At 49.6% G+C, this 15,041-nt stretch overlaps 1 protein-coding gene across 1 annotated transcript in view; it reads right to left on the bottom strand.

Moving 5' to 3' along the window:
- nrxn1a (neurexin 1a) overlaps positions 1–15,041 on the bottom strand; it is a 242,686-nt gene that overhangs the window by 76,559 nt on the left and 151,086 nt on the right. Inside the window, 1 exon segment of the mRNA XM_049008491.1 lies at positions 2,025–2,206. Within this exon segment, the coding sequence (XP_048864448.1) occupies positions 2,025–2,206 (182 nt within the window).

Raw genomic sequence — 15,041 nt, 5'->3', positions numbered from 1 at the left:
CAATGTCAACAGTTAAAAATGTGTGTTTTATGACTTTCAAGAGCGGTGGCGATGAATATTTATTCTACGGCACGTCCACGCGCCGAAGGATGGCATTTAGTGAAACTTGCCGATAATTTATGACATGTAACACACTCCATCTTCCATGTATGCATCATTACAACCCTAATTTGCTACTCTGCATAACGTCTTCATGAATGGCTGTAAGAATTGAACTTTCCAGTGTGAGACGATTAATATATTGAGTGCGGTATAATGTTGTACAATGGCCTGGGGCAGCCCCGTTGAATGGGCTCCATGGCGTACCTTGTAAAGACAACCAGGTACAGATGTTTGAGGGCATGCTAATTTTAACATGCTCCGGCCAATGGGGAGGCCCAAAATGGCTGTCCGGTGTCCTGGGCTTCGCGTGACGCCTCTATCAAGCTGGGTGACACTCACAGCTGCACATTGCCTTTTATATCCCTGCCACGACACTCGAGGGAACTTAGCTGCTAGCGAGCGGGCCACGTCCTTCAAGCCTCACCGCGTTTTATATCGTTTGGGGGGTTGGGGAGAGGGACCAGGCGGAGATTATAGAAGGGGGGGCAGAGAGTTAGTGACGAAATCTGCCCTAATCCCATCGCACACTCCTAGGATGGCACTTCCGGGACATGATAAATACAAACACATTTTATGTGTGTATACAACAGAGGAGTAGCTAATTAAAGTCATTCATGGCATCACAATCATGTGACACTTGTTATATATGACATCACTGACAAAGGAGTTAAACTGTGTGATCTCTGTTATAGGTCAAAGTCAAACAGGTGACCCTATTCCATGGCACATTAAGAAGGGATTGGGCGGATCCGGGAGCTGCATATGCATCTGCTTGAGTGCTGGGGTCGTGTTTGACATCAGCCCTCCCTGACATTGTATCATGGTGTCAAGCAGCCTCTTTGTTCTTCTCATCCTGCTTTAGGAGCACTTGTGCAGCGACAAAAGGGAGGCTGACCTCGCTTTTCTATGAATCTCGAGCATTGTGTTTTGGACAATTGGCTGAATAGAATGAACATAGTATTTCAGTGCCTTTTAGCCTGTGTATGTGTCTGCGCATATGTGCTTGTGCATGAGCACAGTGTGCGTGACAGCGTTGTTTTGTAGCCAAGGATGTGCTCCCCTAAGCGTGCATTGGGTTGCCCCAGGCCTTGGTCCCAGAACGACCTGTTTTTCCCCTGTTTGGTGGGGGGGGAGGGGGGGGAGCGCCTTGACACCGCGAAGCCGGGCGTCTGGCTGAGTCACACCATACTAACTCTGGTGTGTCCCAGGGGCACCTGACAGATGTGATTGTGTCACTCTTCACTTGGGAAGGCAGGAGCTTGTCTGTTTGTATGGAATCCATGCATGGCTGATACCTGGGGAGGATGCGCATGTATGCGTGTTCGCTGTATGCAGCAGTGCTCAGCATGTCCTGGGGCTTGTCTCTGAAGCCGTACATGGGGGGTTGTGCGTGCTGCTTGAGGACTGTGCGTGTGTGGGGCTGGGAGTGGGAATGCTGGCTGTCACATAGGCATCGGGTCAGCGACGCACCATACCTCCCTCCGAAACACACAGACAAACACACACACACACGCTCCGACATCTCCATGAAAAACCGACATGCACGCAGCAGGAGACATGGCAAGGGAGGTGTTATAATCCCATAATATCCTGTCTGTCTGCTGCTACACCATCGATATCTGCCTTACCAGCATCTGGCACCTTGTGGCGGGGTGGTCAGCTTCATCACCATCATCCTTGTTATACCTAGATTCACTGCCATCATCTACATCACCTTGGCCACCATCATCAATCTCGGCCACCTCACATTTTCCACCATCACGATCATCATCAACACCAGTGACATCACCGTCATCTTGCTCTTTGCCATCATCATGAACCTCACCTTTGTTATCATCATCAACACCTTTCACATCATCATCATCATCATCATCATCCGCAGCAGTGTGACTTGAGACGGTCCGGTAGGCAAAGGCACTCACGATGTGTAGCTCGAGGTAATCCCCAAGTCCAGAAGAGCTGTCCACTCGCACCAAAACCGCATCCTTCAGCTGAGTACTGAAGCCCACCGTCAGCCGGTCTGCCCGTGTGCTGGGCCGGTCATTCGGCGGCCACGTGTAGATAATCAGACCACCATCGCGCCCAAATATGTACGTTGTTCCCGCTGCAGAGGGAAGGTGAAGACTCATTAGGGTTAAAGGAAGCGCCTTCTATGGGTTGTGAGCTCTCAGCAGAATTACCTGTCAGAAAAAGATAGAATAAGTTGGAACAAGACATATGGACAGCAAAGAAAACTGATGGATGCTTAATGACCTGTGAACTCATAAAAACCACAAGACTCCCCAACCAATCAGTGCTGTCCTGTTGGCCCATGTGACAATAAGTGGACAGGAAGCAGAAACGTTCTTTCACTAAGACATCACGCAGTAGGACCTGGAAGGGTCCTGAGCTGCAGTCCTTGGTAGGATCTTCCTAACTGAGGAGCAGCCCCTTAGGTACAAAGCATCTCCCCCGTCCATAAACTGCAGACAAAGCCCCCATAAAGTTTACAAAGGGAAAAAAAAACACAGCAGCTCTGTACAGGTCAGGAAATGTGTCTCTATAATGAACGACCAGGGGAATTTGCCAATTTAGTCAATACTCTCAATTTATTCCTGGCTTGATTCGCAGGCTTGTCTCATTCCCTGTCCTTGTTCTTTTGTTGTTTCTTAGCAACAGTGCTGTTATTTCCCATCCGGCTGCTCTCCTCGCTCATTAAGCATTTCATTATTCAGTCCTCTGCTCCCCCCCCACCCCCCCGCCACATCTACTTTTATACATTCGGTCTGGACACAGACAGGAGGCATTTTTATGATCATTAAGAGAGAGAGAAGTGGCTCTGTGCCTTTAAAGGGAGAATTAACCATGTAACATTCCTCCATCCCCTGTTTCCATACTGTCTTTATTTTTGTTTAATTGGCACAGCCCCGCCCCTAAATGCCAGATGACCCACCTCCAGCCCCACCCCCCAAGATCCTTCATTACCTATCCTGAAAAGGAGTGGTTGACCACGCTGGCTTTATGGCGGGGGGAGGGGGGGGGGCTGCTAATGCCTAATGGATGCGACACTGCAGCAGCTCTGCTTTCAGCCTTATTGCACAGCCAAATCCACTGGGCTTCCCATTCCCAAGAGGGGACACAGAATTGTTCTGGCCTGACGAGAACCTGCTTGAAATGCTCACTGTAGCTTGTTCAGCCAACGGTTGTGCCTCAACAACAAACAGCTGAACATGCAGCAAAGGTGGGCGCAGGAGTTCACCCCTACATACCCACAGTGGGTATCATTTTATTAATAAGCTGTTATTAGCTCTAAAGTGAAGGGATAGAAACTGCATCTCATACAAATGCCAGCTACCCTCATCACTCTGAAGGCAGACATGCTTGAATCTGATTGGATGATGAGTGGAGGACAGCAGAGATGGATGGACATCTCTCTCTTAACTGTGCGGCCGTCTAACGGGTGACAAAAAGGTACATAAATTAGAATGATAAAAAAAAAAATTATTCTGTGGGAGGCAAATTTGCAGCTTGGATTTATGATTTTTGACATATTTGATAAGGATAGAAACAAATGCTAATGGACAGAGAGAAAGAGAGTGAGATATTGCTTGTAAAGAAATGAATACATTTACAGTAATAAGAAGTATAAATGGAGGAGGAGAATATACTCCTGTTCCATCAGGCTCACACAGTAATTGAGTGCCCGTAATTACCCGCAAACACTTTTTGGGATGTTGTGATTATTTTCTAATTTTGTTCTACGATGCCAGAACACAAATAATCACAGTTTATTCTCACGGGGGATTCCCAAATACATGGAATGACTTCGACCAGTTTCTTGCATGTCCACACAAACGCACTTAAAAAAGAATGATCTGTTACGCATGAGATGCATCTTTACATTTACCTACGGCTACACAAAAATAGACAATAAATCTGTTGACATAACATCAATGAATTATTGTCCTCATTGTTATATTGTGTCTTCTCTGCCTTCCCTTACCCCCCCCCCAAACATAATTATCTTCTGTTCTCACCTCCTAATTTATTGTCTGCCATTTTGGTTGGGGTAGGGGAGCCAAAAAGACCAAATTTCTACAGAAATACAATCCCCCTCCAACTTAGTGTCTGAGTATTTATTTATCTCTGGCCTGCGGCCTTGATTAGCTCTGCATTTAAGCGCGAGCGTCCTTCCCTTGCTTCCTGCAACCCCGCTGCTTCAGTCTTTACTGAGACTTTGCCCATTCATAACATACATCCCCCCCCACCATGTGAAACACCCACTTTCATCAAACACTGGGTGCCCACAAAATAAAGTGAAGACTGGCATTAAAAAGGGGGTGTTTTTTAAAAAAGAGAAGCGCTACAATGATTTAATTACAAAGAGACACTCAGATCTTCAGAAGCAGCTGATGACCCAATTAGACGATGAAAACATGTTGCTAAATTTAGAGTTAGATACCAATTTGGGCCCCGCATTGGGTCAGCCATGAAGAATTTGTTGTAGGAGACATCGAGGCGTGCCATTGGCCAGAAGCAGTTATATGGGCGCAGAAGGTATGCAAATGTCAGACACAGCAGTAAAGGCTGAGTGACTCCCCCACACCATGGGCAAGGTCTGGGGGGGGAGGTTCGCCATTGCATAGATATTGATCTGTTGTAGTCATCGGATACAGTGTCGCGCAGGAAATATTTGTCTCTCACTTGAAGGCTGTCTCACCATCCTTCCCTTTCTGAGATGAAGATGTTGATGTTGGGAGGGGGTGGTTAGGAAGGAGAGGAGGATGAGTGATGAGAGGAATCAGAGTGTGAAGAGGAGAGGTTAAAAGGGGGAGGCGAAAAAGTGAGCAGGGGCATTGCTGTAATTATCTTGCCTTGTTATCACTCTCTGTTTATGCCCTGTGGCGAGCTTGATAAGGGTGCTGGCCAGCGCCGGGCGGCTAACACCTCCCAACCTCAACTCTCACTTATCCGGCCCTAATGGCAGTGATCGCTCCAGACTGTTAGCAATTCGAGTGTGATTAGCTGGTTTGCAGGAAACAGGAGTCATGTGTGGAGTCACATATGGAATCACGTCTTTCTGCTCCTTGCTTACCCATAAATGCCACCTTACCACCTATGATGACTGCTTATCATTGGCCAGTTTCTTGCTGGAAAGGAGGAGGTGCTATAACGAAGTCATATGTGCATACTCTGCATGTGCCTGGAAAAGTCGTGAAAATCCTTGGGTAAAAAACGGGCCGGTTTTCCTGAAATTCAAAATAAAAATCACTTTATTTTCTCGCTGAGTTTCCCCACATCCTGGAGGAGCCCCAATTCCGAAGAAACGACAGATGCCGCTCCAATCTGTGAACGTGTCTGCAGGCTCGGGGGGTTTTGGTGTTGTAGGGGCTGTGGTGCCTGAGGCTGGCTTTGTGATTGGGGGTGCGGGGCGGGTTGGACGACTCCAGAAACATCTGAATTCCCAAAATGCACTGCATCCACACGGCTCATATCCTCTAGCTATTCTTAGCATGATGAAAGGTGGCACATTTCAGTGAGCTACGGGCCTTGCAGATACCCAAATCTCACATGACATGCTGTGCTCACATCGCCTCTTGTGCGCCTCATATGTGGATCAAAATGCACCCTGTTTGAGAAGGGTCCATAACCCCAGCCCCCTTATACTCCGTACTGCGTGGGGCCCATCTGACATCCTGCTGGCCCCGAAGGCCGGCCCATCCTACATCCACGACGTCCCGCCATCTGTCAACTCAGCGCTCACTGTTACTAAAAGCATGCCGTACTGAAGCCAAGAATACACCCAGAACGTGGGCCTCGGTCAAAACCTGACATTTTCTCACCATTTTAAAAATTATATTTATTTTCATGCTGCAACTTCCTTGGCTTTTTTTGCAGTCCATACATGGGTATGTTATGTTGCATCAATGTGTTTAAACTTGCATCGCCGCTTAGGCATTATTTATAAAACAGTATATCGGTGCCAACTCAATATCCTCACTCCAGTATGTCTCAGTGAGCCAAAAAACTTTGAAAGTGAAGCCAGCTTGGCATACTGAATTCCACAAAGAAATACAAATTTAAAATAGTAAGATTAACACATACTGTACATAACATATAAGCTACAATTTAGTTAGAGTACATAAAAAATCCCCATGTGACTAAAATTGTTACCAGAATTAATAAACTCACTGATGCCCAAACGAACGCTGCAGTCTTACTGGGTCTTAGCTGGGAGCCACTGATGTAAAGTGAAGGTCCACAACATCTTCAGGGAGCCACTGATGCTCAATGAAGGTGCACAACATCAACAGGGAGCCACTGATATCCAGTGAAGGTGCACAACATCAACAGGGAGCCACTGATGCTCAGTGAAGGTGCACAACATCAACAGGGAGCCACTGATGTCCAGTGAAGGTGCACAACATCAACAGGGAGCCACTGATGCTCAATGAAGGTGCACAACATCACCAGGGAGCCACTGATGTCCAGTGAAGGTGCACAACATCAACAGGGAGCCACTGATGCTCAGTGAAGGTGCACAACATCATCAGGGAGCCACTGATGCTCAATGAAGGTGCACAACATCATCAGGGAGCCACTGATGCGCAGTGAAGGTGCACAACATCAACAGGGAGCCACTGATGCTCAGTGAAGGTGCACAACATCAACAGGAGACACTGAAACTCATTGAAGGTGCTCGACATCAGCTGGGAGATACTAAAACTCATTGAAAGTCCTCAACATCAGCTGAGAGGCACTAACACTCAGTGAAGGTGCTCCACATCAACTGGGAGACACAGATACTCAGTGAAGGAGCTCAAGATTATCTGGGAGGCACTGGCACTCAGTGAAGTTGCTCGCCATCAGTTGAGAGACACTGACACTCAGTGAAGGTGCTTGATATCAACTGGAGTCACAGATACTCAGTGAAGGAGCACAAGATTATCTGAAGGCACTGGCAATCAGCAGTGAAGGTGCTCGCCATCAGCTGGGAGCCACTAACACTCAAGTGAAGGTTCTCGCAGTCAGCTACAAGCCACCGATAGTAGGTGATTACGATCACCTAGGAGCCACTCATACTCAGTCAAGGTGTTCAGCTGGGAACCACTGATACTCGGTGAAGGTGTTCACCACCCTGGACACGAAGCCTAAGACAGAAGCAGCCCAGGCCGAGCTGAGATCCCTCACCTCTCGCGACCGTTATGCGAATGGGACCAAAATCGAACAGCGAAACTGCATCTGTTTCACAAAGAGGCCGCAAAACAATTAATTATCGTTACACTCCATGCATTTATTTTTAAGTAATTGCCTTGCTGTGAGCTGTTGGGTGCCAGCATTTATGCGTGTTTTGGCAGATAATTAAACGGTCCATCGACTGTCATAGACGCAAGGGGGAAATACACAAATGCCCAGAAAAACAGGAAGTTTACTCCGAAAGGGAAAGGAATTTTAAACAGCTTTTTTTTTCTTAAATTGATTCACACAGAGGTCAAAGTGGAAAAACTAGGCATCTGTGACCCAGCCCAGCACAACAGTAAGGTCAGGTGGAGGATGACCCAGGGCAGCAAATCGAACTCAAATGAGCGGGAATGTGCCAACATGTTTGGATTATTCAGTCGCTGTCTTCAGTCCAGCCCTTGCCTTCGGAAATAAAGCTCCTTCTCCAAAGTGACGTGGTGCCCAGACTCATGTGACGAACAGCAGGGCCACACGCTAATCTCCCCCCAGCGGTAGCGGGTTTACTCAATATGGGTGACTCATTAAAAGCTGGAGAGGAATACGGTGTTTCTGGGGGTTACTCTGGGGCTAGATCATAAATACATTTAGGCATACAATGAGATGACCTTCACATTGACAACCCCCTCAGTGTTTCTGGGGGGTTACTAGTCACTGAAATTCAAATGAATCTGTAATACTGCCATCAGCAGGTGCGGGGCTGTAGAATAACTTGGGGGGGGGGGGGGGGCACAGACAATTTAAACAAATAAAAATCCAGCTTGAAAGTCACCTGACTAGGGCTACACCTATGCTGTGTTTGCTGATCATAGTACAAGTGCCCCAAATTCCACCTTCAGAACCTTGCTGTCTGGCCTGTATTGGGTCTGGTACACGACAAATTGCCGCCCAGCCAGTTAATACAGAGAACTCGCTGAGTGAGAAGATACTGCAAGCTCTGCCTACACACCTTACATGTGCCCTGCCCACACCCCTCCCACTTTACAGCCATGTGCTTTGCAGGTTAGGCTCAGTGAAGCCCTCTTCTGCCTCCTGTCCCATAATCACTGCGTCAGCGTACTTATGGCCAGCCTTGTGTTTATAGCTGCTACACTCGATGCCCTTAAGCAACAGCCATTCGGCAGGCGAGACACACAGTCACTGCATATGTCCTATTCAGTTCAGTGCTTGGCGGAGCCCCGAGGGATGCATATGGAGCTTCAGGGGGTGGAATGCGATGGAGGAGGGCTTCCTCCTGAGACTGACAGGAGGGCAGTCAGACAGCTTGTCACCACTGACCTTAATGTCTGGCTGGCCGTCAGGCAAAACGGAGGCGGGGGCTGAAAATGAAGCCTAGACTAGAGAAACAGCCTTTGGACCCTGTGGATCACGTGACAGTGTCAGGCCCCCAAAATTACAACAATTCCAAATCATAGGAACAAATATCATTTATATACAGCATACAATCTCTACACAGCTGCTCATCCAGTAGAGGGTGACCAGCACAGGAAGCACAAGGCGGCAGGCAGGGGAACACCCCTGGGTAGGATGCCAATGCATCATAGGGTGGCACATGCAGTGATGGTGTGCGCTTTACAGATGTTAATATGAGAAACCAGAAGAGACCCAGTCGATCCTGAGGAGAGCATGCAAATGTGACACGCATGGCAATCGAACCCACGACCCTAAAGTATAATAATAATGATAGTCAGAAAAATAACAACTTCATCACGGTGTCGTCTTTTAATAACGACACAGAGGAGCACAGCATTACGTCTAGATCAGTTTGGGAGACGGTCTTGGGAAGCAGGAAAGCACCATCATTTTATCAAACTCTCCCGCCACATCTTATTTACTGCCCCCATATTATGCCCAAATAAAGACACACGCTCATCTGCAGTACCGCCGGACGGTTAGCCACACATTAGCGGCTAGCTTCTGCTAACACCACAGGAGATGTACTTGCAAAAGATTGCATCACGGCCTTTGTTCAAATTTTAATGATGCGGGGGGGGGGGGCGTCGTCGCAGAAATAATCATCAAGGCCTCAGGCTGCACACTCAGGCCTCGCTCAAGGTGCTATATACTTCACATTAATGTGCTGCCGGTTCACAGGTCAGTGTCTGGGGTGAGACGCCATGGGCAGATTCGCTGCAAAGGCTCCTTCTCGCTGTACTGCGGCATAAGCCTGCAGCAGGCAGGGTGTGCGACCTCGGCCTCTCCAAAGTCCTGAGGTCTTGAGCACTAACTCCCCCCCCCCCCCCCCCCCCCCCCCCACCAAGCCTGGCCATATCGTTCCATCTTCCTGGTGCTTTCCTCCTCATTTTCACATCCTCCTCTTTCTTGTCTTCTCCCGGTTCGCTTATAGGATATTGACATGCAGTGCTAAAGTTTGCTGTGAGTGACATGTCCCACCCCCCCCCCCCCCCCACACACACACACACACACACAGAGGTGCAAATCGCATACGGCACGTCTCGGTCAAATCGCCCCCATCTGAACACCTTCGGCCGGCTCGCTTAGAGGCCAACATTAATGAATCGTCGCACCCCCCCCTACCCCCACGACAGCAGTCTGTTATAGCCCAAGACAGCACCATATGTGCCAGTGATGCGATTTCAGGGCCCTGCCAAGGGAGCCCCGGGGGGGGGGGGGGGGCACACAGCACCCTCTGCTCGCCGCCCTAACCCCAGCCTGGATCATTAAAGCCCTTCTGGATCCCCTCCAGCAAGCAGGTGCCTGTTTACAAGCAGGAACACCTGTGATGCACTCTCAGGGTACAGCAGAGGCGGCACTCAACATTCATTCATCAAACGCGAATGGGGCGCCTCCCATCTGCACCTACGGTCAAACAGACGCGCCGATGTGAGAGCCAGGTCCCTACGGACGGGCACCAGGACATTGAGAGAACCTGTAATTCTGCCCATGCTGTGTGGGTCTAATCAAGATGACCTGGAGACTTGAGACATCAAAGGCATTCTGGGAAGGTGGGGGGGGGGGGCTCTGATACTGTCAGGTGATCAGGATGGGGAGGTCACTACGTTAGAGATGATGAACAATGGTGTCCTGCTTTAGCAGCTCCATCAGCCCAGCACGCTCCTACGTGACATGCTTTCCTGGTGAGATGGTACCTGGGCAAGTGACAAGCTGGCATGATACATCAGCATCTGTATGGGGGGGTGCGGGGGTGGCTGTCCTTCAATAAAATCAGACCGTTTGGCTAGAGTTATTACAGGCACATCCATCTAGGAGGACACGGGTGCCATGCAGGGGTCACAAGGTCTCGGCCTGGGGGGTGGGTTATACAAGAAGTATCACAGAGCACCCAAATGTAAAACCTGTAGAGGGGTGAGTAACCCCACTGCGACGTAAGCAGTATGCGAATCACATTCATCTTTAATAACCGCCTTTACTTAAGTAGCTGAGGAGGTGGCTCACAGCAGGGACAGTCTGCTTGCTGGGAGGGCATGTTCTGCTGCGAGGAAAACCTGAAGATGCAACCGGGCCGGAAGGCCGAGGCCCATCCAGAGCCGGTCACCCGCCGGTGCTTTGGGAAGTGTTAATATTTAATGAGAACGGGGTCAGCCCCGCTCCCCCTCTAAAGGAGAACATGCAAATGGGAGCTGTGCTGCTCGCTCGGACTCGCAGGGAACATTCCCGCCTCATCACAGAAATAGCGGGCCGAGGCTGAAACGACCTGCCAATTAAATTTTACACATATCGCTCCCGGCAGCTGGGAAGAAAGGCCTGTGACGACACTCGCAGTATTTCCATATCTCCCACTACAATCCGGAGTGTCCGTGATGTGTAAGAATAATATATGCAACCTTTTTCAGTCTGCACCCAAAGAATGCTCGGTAGACTAAGGTTGCAATATAGTTTTGCACTTTAAAAACAGAAAGAAAAAAAAAACATTATTTGAATAATATTCTTCCATAATCCATCCATCTATTTCTAAGCCTCAGACATAAGGTCACTGTATCATTAACACTGTAATTGATTATTATTATAATTATTATAGGGTGCCGACTGAATGCATCCTATCTCACAGCACCCAAAGGCACATGTATGGAGGACCACTGTTCCAGCACAGAACCCTCATCCCCGGATCTGTCTTATCTGGATCAGCCCCAGATTTGAAATCATTAAGGCATGAATGGCCCACCTGGGGAGAAACTGTAAGAATATGCATGCCGCCCCCTGAAAGTTCTACCCGGCCAGCCGTTAAAAGGGTGCACGCCATCAAGCCAGTGTGAATATCTGCTCCTTCCTCATAATTAAAATTCCACCCGCAAACCTGCTGCATTCTGGGTTTGGCGAGGCCCAGGATACAAAAAAGGTTGTTTAATGTGTCCTGAATCTTATGGGCTCAGAGGTGCCCTCTGCAGGTGGTCTACATCCGATGGTTTGCCTCCCGAATGGGGAAGAAAAATTGCCTTTGGGCCCCGCCGGATCTTTCCAGACCACCAACACTGTGTAGCGCCACGTAAACGGCAACATCCCTGTGCGCTTAATGCTGCACTATTACAGCAGGCACAGGCTAACAACCACCCTCCCCATCCTGGCAGAAAGCCTATAATAATACCTAAGAAACAAAACAAGGGGCCTGTTCAGTGACTCCAAGAGCAGTGCAAAGAGGGTTAGTGGGGGTTTTCTGAAGCAGTGGGTTGAGAGGCGGCGGGGGGGGGGGGGGGGGGGTTCTTCAGCGAGGCCACCAGCAGCACAGATGTCCCACTGTGAGCACACAAGAAAGCCACCCCCCCCCCATCAACACAGTGTGCCAGGATCAGCAATGTCAATACACAGATCGATAAAGCTCCCCCAGAAAGGGGGGGGGTGGGGGGCGTAAACAAAAGGAAGAGAGACAGATTACAGGACCCCCCCCCCCCCCACTGCCACCACTACCATTAATGGTATGGATATTGACAGCTTGTACAGTATGAGCAGTTAGGCCCAATTAACCTCAGAAAGTGAAGTCAAAAAAAAGAGAACAAACCCAGGGATGAGCGTTTGCAGGAGAGGAAGATAAGAGTGTGAGTTTGAATAGCACACAGACAAACAGCCCTCCTGGGCAGGCCGGCAAACAGCCCTCCTGGGCAGGCCGGCAAACAGCCCTCCTGGGCAGGCCGGATCGCTGGTCCCACCTTCCTCTTCCTGTAATTGCACTCCGCAATTGGATTCCAGATTTCCCATCGAATTCACCCCATCTTTCACACATCACATTCCCAGCGGCACCCCTTGATTGCTGATGTTCATGCCAGCGTCCACCCCCCCCCCTCCCCCCCACCCCTACACTCGGCACAGCCCAGAGCAGATAGTCGTATCTGAGACTGACTATATTTAATTACGTGACAGCAACAGTGGTGATGAGCTGTGATGTTTGGATCCCCCAACCCCACCCATCAGCTGATGAGAGCAAATTTAATCTGACCATTATAGGGAGAAGCCCCACCGCTAAATCGCACACGCCGCCTGTTTAAAATCTCCCACATGGTCTCGCACCTGCGTCTAAAGCACAGACCCAGCTAGTCTTCCAAAATTAAACAGGCTGCGAGAACTGCAGGGACGTTTGGGCTGCTCCCCTTGGACTCGCAGACACGCAGGGGACGCTGGACGCCTCTCCCTGTCTCCTGGCACATTAAGATTCGGACGGGCTCCTGGAGTCTGGTCGGTGCGGGCCGCCTGTCTCGTACCTTTCTGAGCGGGACGGCTGGAGGTGCCCCCTTCCTCAACCTTTCAGCAGCGGCAGCGATCTCTGTCTCCCTCCCGCCGCGCCCCCCACGCTCAGTCTGCATATGATGCAAATGAGGCAGGTTTCCGCGGCGAGGCCTGTTCGCCCTCCCCAGATTGCCGGCGCGTCAAAATCCGCTGCTCTGATCCAGCCGGCTGTCGCCTGGTCAACGGCTGTTATTATTCTGGTTAATGACTGATGTAACCCCATTGGCACAGATCAGTGGAAGAAGATTGACATGGGGAAAGGGAGGAGCGCGGTAAGCACAAGTGCATGATGGGAAGAGGCAAGGCACCTAGTCGGAGACCTTCATGCGCTGTCGCTCCCAGGCCTGTAGAGGGTGCTAAGTGAACACCTGGTTCTGCTGAGATTACTAGGTAATACAGCATAGTTAACCTCCTCAAAACCACGAGTGCAGCAGTGACACTTATCTAATAGTCCACCTGGGGGAGGGGGGCTGACAACTGCAGTATTCCACCCACCTCCCCTCCCCCATTAGCCACAGTTATTAAAGCGCAAGTCTCTCTTTGTCAGCCTCCCCCCCCCCCCCGCCCCCCCCAAAGTGATGAATGACCTGACTTGTTGTAGCAAAAAGTCACACCTGCCACCACTGCCGGCTGAGATTATCATAATTAAGCAACCCAGCTAACGAGGCGGCTTCCTGTCATAATGATATCCCTGGTTTTGGGGGTGTGGGGTCAGCATATTAACCCCCTCCCCCATTTATATCCTCCTGGGTGCATCCATTTTGCTTCTGATTCATCTTATTTTTACATTTTCAATGTTAGGTTTGTACCCGGAAGCTGCTTGTGTTAAACATCAGGCTTCACACTGAACTTTTAAAGACGGAGCAAGAGTTTCCAGACAGTCCTTAACAAAAAAAGGGAAAACATTTAAAATGACCACTTCTTTGCTATGCTTGTCCCTCCCCCCCACCCCCACCCCACTTCCAGTGTATGCAAAAACCTCACCCAAACAGCCCTTTCCAATGGTCCACAATAAAAAACACCCCCTCTCCAAAGTTCTACAGTGTGTTTCTGGAAACTTCCTCCTAATGAATGGTATAAACTGCAGTGTGATGTGATGAGGTTTAGGCCATTATTCCCCTACACGGTTAACGGATTGGGCCCAACACATTTACCGAATTCAGTGACGATTAATCTGTTTGTTAATCAGGTGTATCTCAGCAACCGCGCCGCGGCGCCTCTTCTGTTTATAGCTGTCCGTGTGTTTGTTTGCTGGCCGCATGGTTTTATGCGTTGACAGATGTGGCAAATATTCGCAGGTCCAATTATAGAAACGAGGGTGGTGGGGGGGGGGGGTCGGAATGGCCTCAGCAGCTTCAGTGCCCCTGAATCCACCCCACCCCCCTTTTGGCTGACACGCCGGCCTCGTGTTAAACATGTCCCTTTTCCTGCATCCTCATTCACTGACATCACCTGCCAAACGCAGCAGGATCCTGGCAGCTTCATTCCACACTTACAGTAAGCAGTGCTTCTTTTTCGATGCACTGAGCAAGACCTTCCTCCTTAAAATCTGGCTCTTCCGAGGAGGTGCTTTGGAGTTTCATGGGACAGGGTGAAACAGTTATTTAATGTTTTAAAAATGTTTTAGTTCTGCAAAAACGGGACAGCCGTTCACTTCAAAGCATTATAGTGCTCTGCCCTGTTAAAGGGTCCTGCATGAAGATGGTCATTCAGTACGGTTCTGAGAATGTCCCTTTAATGGTCTCTGTGAAGAAGAAACACTGTCCACATCACATGACTCCAGGAGGGCAGTTGAGGCTGCCATCCAGGATGATCCACAGCTGTGTGGACAAGATACCAGTGCAGGTGCGCCTGGTGCCAGGGTCTGACTCCTTGGTCACTGGATCCACAACATTTGAGGGGATTTTCGAGGGGAGTGAAGTGAACCGCGTATCAGACTCCTGTTTGCACGTGGACACGCCCCCTAACAACGTTTGGTGAGGAGCACGTGACCTGCTCACTTCCTGCCTCCTGCCTACTCACAC

This window comes from Brienomyrus brachyistius, chromosome 3 (assembly GCF_023856365.1).
Source record: "Brienomyrus brachyistius isolate T26 chromosome 3, BBRACH_0.4, whole genome shotgun sequence".
Taxonomy (NCBI): domain Eukaryota; kingdom Metazoa; phylum Chordata; class Actinopteri; order Osteoglossiformes; family Mormyridae; genus Brienomyrus; species Brienomyrus brachyistius.
This window is presented reverse-complemented; position numbering and strand designations above follow the sequence as displayed.